Source organism: Gymnoscopelus braueri, assembly GCF_963280865.1.
Source record: "Gymnoscopelus braueri genome assembly, chromosome: 24".
In the NCBI taxonomy this organism is placed as follows: Eukaryota; Metazoa; Chordata; class Actinopteri; order Myctophiformes; family Myctophidae; genus Gymnoscopelus; species Gymnoscopelus braueri.
In genome coordinates, this window is record NC_137626.1 from 25202675 (window position 1) to 25212058 (window position 9384).

The 9384-nt window shown below is 39.8% G+C and overlaps 1 protein-coding gene across 1 annotated transcript; it reads right to left on the minus strand.

Moving 5' to 3' along the window:
- Nucleotides 1-1365: 1365 nt before the first annotated feature.
- Nucleotides 1366-9136, minus strand: LOC308080538 (SWI/SNF-related matrix-associated actin-dependent regulator of chromatin subfamily B member 1-like; the record flags this gene model as incomplete). The annotated part of the gene is made up of 5 exons (XM_080422434.1): nt 1366-1457; nt 4916-5022; nt 5207-5315; nt 5707-5818; nt 9080-9136. The coding sequence occupies 5 exons, from the start codon at nt 9134-9136 to the stop codon at nt 1366-1368; spliced, it is 477 nt and encodes a 158-aa protein (XP_080278560.1).
- Nucleotides 9137-9384: the final 248 nt, after the last annotated feature.

Consider the following 9384-nt stretch of genomic DNA (forward strand, 5'->3'; position numbering starts at 1 on the left):
GTATTGGGAGCCTGTTCAGGGCAATGCTATCTTGGAAAGCTTGAGCAAGGAAGGATACATCTGTATTTGAAGGTGGAGAGGCTGACATGACATCAGTAGGCTGTCGAATGGAGGAGGATGGAAACAGAGGTTGCTGTGTTGCTGCCATTAGGTTAGCAGGCTGTTGAATGGGAGATGAAGTTACATGCGATGCTGTCATGACACGTTGAATGGGGGCTGGAGACACAAGTGACGCTGTCATGACATGTTGAATAGGGAAATGAGACACATGTGGTGCTGTCGTAACATGTTGAATGGGGGTTGGAGACACATGTGATGCCGTAGTAACATGCTGAATGGGGGATGGAGACACATGTGACGCTGTCATGACATGTTGAATGGGGGATGGAGACACATGTGACGCTGTCATGACATGTTGAATGGGGGATGGAGACACATGTGACGCTGTCATGACATGTTGAATGGGGGATGGAGACACATGTGCCGCAGTTATGCTTGTCTGCTGCTGTTCTTGGGCGTTGGGGCGAATAGTGGCCTCTTGTTCCATTTCTTGAGTGTAGGCCTGTAGTCTTGCTCTTGCTACTCTTATGTCCTTTTGTTCCTCGAGTCTTTTCAGCTCCCGCTTCTGTTGTGCTATACTTTCTGACATTTCATACTCGGCTTCCTTGCCTGCTAATTCAGCTAATGCGTCTGCCCGCTTAGCTGCAATAGTGCTTGAAGACCTACTTGTATTTGTACTGGACCTTGAAGACCGTTTGCTTGATGCTCTGCTGGACTTGTGCGTCGCAGATGAGGCTGTGGATCCATATACAGAATGAGCATAGTCTGGCTCAAGTAGCTTACGAAGGCATTGTTTCACATTTTGACTGTCAAAGTCTTCATTGATGCATTTTATCCTCTCATTTATGATCTTCACCATGTCCTTTGTAGCTGCATCACAGACATCAATCTGGCCTCTTGTCTCATTTGATGGAATGATGTGATCTCGTATCTCTAGGTAGATGCTTGTGACATCATCCCTTGCCTTCATAAGTGTATCAACAAGCGCTGTAAGTTCACTTGCAGGAATCTCTGTTTTTAGCTGTTTTCTTGCTTTGCAAACCTGCACCTTCCATTGTTCGAATAACTGGATAATTCTTTTCTCCTTTTTCTGAGCCTCCTCTTTCATAAATGCAGACATCCTCTCTGTGGGATTTCGTCGGCGGTCAGAGCGGCGAAGCCTTTCCATCTCCGCTTCATCCTCATGAGGGGTCTCCTTTTCCATGGATGCAAACATTTTCTCCACGTGAAGCTCCTCCTCTTCTGTTCCTTCATTATGAGGGGGCTCCATCTGTTGGTCTGGGTTGTCAGATGTTTCCATTTTCTTTATAGGAGAACCACAGTCTTCAGAGACGTTGTGGGATCGATGAGGTGAAACTCTACTGTCATCAGACAGCGTGGGGTGATGCTCTTTGTTGCTGTCATTAGACATGAAGGGTCAAGTTCTTACTTTAAGCAAACCCCGGCTGATCAAGGATGAATTCTCAAACTGATGATAATGAAAGTTTATTCCAAAACACCGTAAGAACTGTATAGGTGGGAAAACAACAGAAAACAAAACATACATTACAATATGGCTGCTACAAAATATCCAACAAAACCATACTGTAACAAATGCAAATAATACACAACATCAAATTGACAAAGAGCCTGTGAGATGCAAAACCTCAGCATAAATTGTTTTTAACACAAAATGACAATCTCCTTTAGAGTGCAAACATGAGAAATAGCAAAACTTATTAAAGCTTAATCACAATAAAATGTCTTATCTTCTTAAACCAACAATACATAAATTGTTACTGTACTGTACTTGTATTATGTATTTTAGCAAACATGAAATATACGTTTTACTCCATGAATTATGCATTGTAATTGTGGATTACCGATCTAAATCCACGGTAATTATTTAATTATTTATTCATGCCACTGAGGCCTCCAAAGGGTCCAAGAACAGATCGGCAGAACGACACTCACAGTCACTAATAACTTGGTGAAAATATGCAAAGAATACAACGTAACATCAATGTAAACACCACAATGCAGCATGTAACAAACATACCTTATGCCCTCAGCCAGGTGCTTAAAACAAAATAAAACGTTTCGGTAAGAACGCTGAAGTTCTTTGTTATTGTTTTCATTCATTCATTGACGTCCTTTTGCAAAGACGCGCGCTCTCAAAACAGTACTACTTCCAGTTCCTACTTCCTTGTTCCTTCCTGTTTAGGACGTTTTCAAAATAAAGGCTTTACAAAAACAGATTCATAAAAACGATCTCAAAACGAATTCTTTCAAGCAACCAAAGTAAAGTGTCAGTAGAGGCAAGAATTATAAGGCCAATAAAAACAATTAAAGGACCCAAATGAAGTGCATATATTAAACTTTGGCAAATGTCCACATCAAAGTATTTTGAAGTCCATAGGCTTGTGTAGTTTTTAGGGAGACAATAGCGCCGTCTTCTGGCCAGGAGGTGCACTGGTGGGCCTTTCTTATGGAAAATAATACTTAATTCTGGTAACAATTTCTTATGCAAGGCCGTGCTTAAATGGTTAGTTACAATACCACCTTCTATGAGAAGCTGCCATTTGATCCCACTTTAAGGTTTAAGTGTCATGTGCACTCTAAACTATCTTCTCACCTTAATAACTCTGAATTTGATCAGAGTGTTTTTGAATTTTTGAAGGTTAATCACCCTGTGATTCCAGTCATATATATACCCTTCCAAAGATACATAAGTGTCTAACTACTCCTCTCATTGGTAGGCCCATTGTGAGTGGCACAACGCATGTGGTATATCTTATCCGGTGCCCCTGTGGGTTGGCATATGTAGGCAAGACATCCCGGGCTCTGCGCACCAGGATTACTGAACACAGGAGTAGTATAAGAACGGGTGATGATGAACGTAATCCTGTTGCTGCTCATTTTAAATAGGCCGGTCATAATCTCAATAATTTGCGATATGTTGGTGTTGAGAAGGTTGAAAAGCCACCCAGAGGTGGAGATCTCGAAAGGTTACTTCTCCAATGTGAGACCTATTGGATTTATCTCCTCAATACCATGTCTCCTGATGGTCTAAATGAGGAATTTGATATTAAGCCTTTCCTCTAGTTTGTTTTTTAGCTTATTTTTGTTCCCTCATAGGGACATAGATTTATTCTGGGCTAGCCCTCTCTCTATACCCAGTCAGTGTTCTAGGGGTAGTCTACCTGGTGCCTTGTGCAGAAGATCCCTGGTTCAAACCTCACCAGGGACACCAACACAACAAAAAAACCCTATCATGGATAGGCCTATATACATTATATCATCATTTATGACTTTTAACTGTTCTTATTGTTTGTTTTTCAGAAATGTATTTACTGGCTACTAGTGTCTAATATGTTTAATTAAATGTGAAAAGTCTATTTTCTGCCCATGCATTGAACACTCCCCAGAGGGGTGTAGACAGTTGATTTTGTCCCTGGGATTGGAGTAGGGTGTTTTTTGCTCCTCCTGACTCCCAGGTGTTGTACATCATCATTAGCCAATGTTTGTGTATATGTCACAGGGTGAATGGAGAACCAGGTAGATTGAAGACAGAGCGCTTGTTTTTAGGCACGGGGCTTCGGGGCGAGGCGGGGCTTTTCGAGATAGGGTTTATTAGCGAGGCTCGCGAGGAGGAGGAGGAGAAGGAGGACGCGGCGCTGCGAGGCGGGGGTTTATTACGTGAGGCTCGCGAGGAGGAGCTCCTCGCGAAATAAACCGTCCTCCTTCTCCTCGGGGAAGGAGGACGGTTTATTTCGCGAGGAGGAGCTCCTCCTCGCGAAATAAACCGTTCTCCTCCGAGGAGAAGGAGAACGCGGAGAGGCGGGGCTTTGATGTGCCGACGCGGACCTGTCTTTTGTTGTTCCCCCCCACATAGCAACCAGGAAGCTACGCTAGGGGAACGCTGAACACGCGTGCACACGCACACGCTTGTCCACGAGTCACGACGGAGGCGCGCCGATTTAGTGGAGCTTGAGGCCGAGGAAGCGCGCCCTCGCGCCTCCAGGCGCGAGTGCCCGCGCTGACCGGCCGATGCTCTACTAGTCGACTCAGCGCCGTTTGAGTTGTAAACCGATAGGGACAGAATAGTTCTTTTCATGGATCACTGTGTGTGTGTGTGTGTGTGTGTGTGTGTGTGTGTGTGTGTGTGTGTCAGGGAGAAAGTAAAACAAAAGCCAGAACACAATAAAAGTATCTTAACAGTCCTGCTTTCAATAAACCAAAAAAAGCATGAGCGTGTGTGTGTGTGTGTGTGTGTGTGTGTGTGTGTGTGACTGTGTGTGTGTGGTCGCAGCCATATATGTTTGTGCACAAGCCTGGCTTGTGGCTCCCTCTAGTGTTGCTTCTACAGAATTGCTGGGTGGGTGGTAAAAACGAACGCGCCTTCTTCAATCTACCTGGTTCTCCATTCACCCTGTAACATATATATATGATGCTTTTGTCTGTCATTATAATATTTGCCTGATGAAGACCTAGAAGGTCGAAACGTTGCAAAAATAAGAAGTGAGTTTCTTGGAGCTTGAGAACAGTGTGCGGACTTCCTTCATTTTTTTCTTGATTCTTCCCTTGATGTCCAGCACCTGGCCTAAATACAGGCGTGGGATGTGCACACAATCTTCTCTTTTAAATAATCACAGTTCATGCCATTAATTCATTAATCGCCATCTAAAATGCGATGTGTGTGTCCAGGCTTTGGAGAGATGTTTTGGCCGCACGAAACTGACGTGCAACTAAGTATAAATCCGGCTTTAGAAATTCCCAATCAGATTTGGCACACAATAATTGTAATTATAAAAAGTAGAGACTATGAATTGGTTCTTGTGAAACTTGTTGAAGCAGTGATATTGAGTGTTTATACCGTTCATATTCCATGTGAAGGCATCTGGAAGTTTGTGTTCATCTATCTCCAGCACTTCTGTTTGGGAGGGATTCTCATGGTTCACTGCAGGGTCATGATCATCAAAGCTAAGGCAGTCAAACTTAAAATAACATTTAACATACACACTTTAGACACTTAAAACCTATATACTTAGTTGACTGGAGCCCCTCTTCTGACATCTGACAAAATTTGAGAACCCACCCCATCACTCAGCCCTAATAGCCACCCTACTGCTGGCTTTGGAAAAACTACAGAGGAGGTAGAACTTACCTGAGGTACGCTGGAGGTTCTGTGCTGATGGAAACTGCTTTGTATTTCTCATCATTGCCCTCAAAGATCTCTTCACACTCTGATGCCTTCAGCAGAATAACTCTAGGGGCTGTAGATTGGCAATAGGAAAGAAAAATAATTATTATAGGTTCATCTTTTATGTCCATTTTTGTTTCCATTTTAACGACAGTACAAGTTCTACTTTGTTGTTATAGTGACTATGAATCTTTCCATTTCCTGGAGTGTTCACATGAGTGATGACAAAGCAACTTCAATAGAAGCCAGCGACATGAAGCCACACTCAAAAACAGCCACAAAAAGTTGAGCGGAAATTAGGGAAATACTGCTCGACCAGGCGAGATATTGAGCTTACATTTGCCTCGCACCGGTCTTGCTTTGTCAAGACTGACCAGTCATATTATTTAATAGATATATGAAATCTAATCATATATATTTTTTTGTTTTAATTACATCAATCAAAACAAAGCTCCATAACTCACTTTGTGATGAAGCAACAATCTTCTTCTTCTCCTGGACTGAGGCCAGCCTCCTCCATAAGAGCGGGTAGCGTTTGTACAGAGACCCTTTGAACATACGCAGGTAGTTTCCCACCTGGAGGAGACAGGGAAAAACGTATTGTCACTGTCAGGTGGAAAGCTTGTACTGTACTATATGTCCAAAACAATTACTTTTCAGGGAACTGGAAAGAAAAGTAACCCGTTTTCCAATGGATCCAATGTACTTTATTTTAGCCTAATAAAATATTCAATCAATCAATCAATCAAACTGAAAGACTATCACTTTCACATTCTTTCAAATATAGAAAAATGTATTAGTAGATCTAGATTCTACAAGCTCACAATGAATCACAGTACATTGTGAGCTTGTAGATCTGCTACTTTTGTAGGACATTATTGAACAACAAATTAGGACATTTATTTACAAAAACAAAAGAAAGAAAACATTTATGTTAATGGAGATATGAGGTTTCTCCTTGATGGCAATGTTATGGCTTTGCTGTGTGCTGTAAGCTTCACAATGCAGGAAAGCCATTTAACGTTGCAGCACAACACACTTGATAATCACAATGCAGGATGATGTGGTGCATGTGGTTAGAGCATGTACCACATGGGCTCTAATACCTGGCACCTGAAGTCCCTGGTTAAATTCCCAGCCAGCAGGACCATTTGCTGCATATCACTCCCCTATACTCTCTGTGTGTTTACTGTCTCTCTACACCAACCTATCTGAAATAATAATAATAAAATAACAAGCATAGCCCCTCCCATCTGAATGATGATCAATTTTCTTTTCGTATCATGTTTATGTAAATAATAATAATATTAATACTAGTATTAATAATAACATTAATAACAACAACAATAATATATTATTTAACTAATTATTTGAGTTTATAAGGCGCTGTTGAGACAAATATTGAAGTGCTTCACGATAAGAAACTATATTAAACAAACATGTAAAGAAAATAATTAAATAACAATAACAGGTGTGAGAAATCAGAGGGCTACTAGTATAGAAAGGTTTGAAAAGCTTGCTGGTAAAAAAAGAGAGTAAGAGCTCTGAGATGAAAATTAGTAGAAAGAAACACTTGACATGTTGTGAGCTTGTAGATCAGCTATTTTCACTATTTTACAGTATCAGATTTAGTCGATTATGGAAAATAATCACTAAGACCATCGATATAGTTGCAGCCCTATTAGCCATGGATCCAAGACGGTCATCTGTCATGACCGTCATGGATGAACTTCAACACAGTGTTTGCACTTTCTTCCTTGTTGGCCCGTATATCACTTACACGTTCAGATTTCAAATATAAAGTGCTTACCCTATGGAAGCAGATGTTACAATTATGTTCGGGCCCACAAACGTACCCGTATGTTCCGTAGTGTACAATAAAAAGCATTTTAATCCGATCGGTGGCCATTTTCTCATAGTTGTGGGATCGCTAAAGCGATCACACTACTGTTATTGTCAACACCGTTTTTTGGCCCCTAACTAGTCCTTCATACTTTTAGCTACAAACTCCGTTCCAACTCTTCAACGTTCGGCCTACTCAGGACATGTCGGCTACCATTTGAATTTTTGAAATAATTTGTACTTTTAGAGATATTTCACTTTTTACTTCTAAAAAACTCCCATTCATTTCAATGGAGAAATTCATACTTTTAGATAGAAACTCCGTTCCAACTCTATAACGTTCAGCCTACTTAGGACATATTGGCTACCATTAGAATTTTTTGAAATAATTTGTACTTTTAGAGATATTTAACTTTTTAAATAGTAAAAATACTTAAAAGTTGATAAAAAGAGTAAAAATACTTAAAAGTTGTAAAAATTAGTAAAAGCTACTTTAAAGTAAATAAAGTGACTAAAAATACTTTAAAGTAAATACCTTGAGTAAAAATACTTAAGAGTACTTATATTGAGTAAAAATACTTAAAAGTACTCAAAATGAGTAAAAATACTTAAAAGTTGAAAAAAATAGTAAAAATACTTAAAAGTTGATAAAAAGAGTAAAAATACTTAAAAGTTGTAAAAAAGCTACTTCAAAGTAAATAAAGTGACTAAAAATACTTTAAAGTAAGTACCTTGATTAAAAAATACTTAAGATTACTTATACTGAGTAAAAATACTTAAAAGTACTCAACATGAGTAAAAATACTTAAAAGTTGAAAAAAATAGTAAAAATACTTAAAAGTTGTAAAAATTAGTAAAAAATACTTTAAAGTAAATAAAGTGACTAAAAATAATTTAAAGTAAATACCCTTTAGAACCTTTCAAACCTTTAGAACCTCTTAAACCTTTAGAACCTCTTAAACCTTTCAAACCTTTCAAACCTTTCAAACCTTTCAAACCTTTCAAACCTTTCAAACCTTTAGAACCTTTCAAACCTTTAGAACCTCTTAAACCTTTCAAACCTTTAGAACCTCTTAAACCCTTCAAACCTTTAGAACCATTCAAAGCTTTAGAACCTTTCAAACCTTTAGAACCTCTTAAACCTTTCAAACCTTTCAAACCTCTTAAACCTTTCAAACCTTTCAAACCTTTAGAACCTTTCAAAACTTTAGAACCTTTAAAACCTTTAAAACCTTTAAAACCTTTAAAACCTTTAAAACCTTTAAAACCTTTAAACCTTTCAAACCTTTAACTCTACTAACACTATCAATACTCAATACCATCAACATTCTTAGCGATCCCACACTGTTTCTTCAGGAACAGTACCTTCTAGTTGTAAATGATGTATCAGAGTGCAATACACTTCCCAACCGATAGGGTCGCGAAGTTGAAAGAATACGGAGAAAATGGCCACCGATCGGATTAAAATGCTTTTTTATTGAACAATACGGAAGATACAGGTACTTCTGAGGGCCCGTACATAATTGTAACATCCGTGGCCATGGGGTAAGCACTTTATATTTGAAATCTGAACGTTTATGTATATGTACGTAACGGACCAAAATGGGAAGTGGAAACACTATGTTGAAGTTTATCCTTCACTGTCATGTTTCAGAGCTACAGAGAAGAGTTCCAACTGGAATATAATAGGCTTCTGCTCTATTGTGTTGTTTAATGACAACCTCATAGTGTTGTTGTTGTCATCATGTGGTGGTTGCATAGAGTTAAAAATAAGGGTGGTTGCTGTGTGCTGTGTGCAGCAGCCAGGAAGTGGATTATTCTTCTTTTACTTTCATGCCGGGTGGTAACTATTGCTTTTGGCTGCATATCGCCACCTACTGTACCGGAGTATATTGTACCTGCATTACTTGACATATAAATTCAACCTAATGAACTTCTGTGTCCCAATAAAAGTAACAACTGTCGTATATTTTGAAACAGTAGACTGCGGGTTACCAGGCCTAGCTGCTTAAAAGAAGTGTAGAAGACGTCCGGAGCCAGGTTCAGAATCATTGTTCGGTTTATTCAACATTCAGCAACAAGTACAACAGCATGAGAACCATGGAGCCCTCTCCTCGCAGCCCTTCGGCCTTTCAGTTCAATTCTTATACTGTAGGTAGCTTCGCATTAGAATAGTGTGGGTTCCATGTGGTGGGGGTCGCCCCGGAAGGTGACCAGATCAACTCATTTGATCAATAATGTCATCCTGCCACCCAGGTGTGACTAGGGAGAGGCCACTCTCTGATCACATTGTCTCCAAG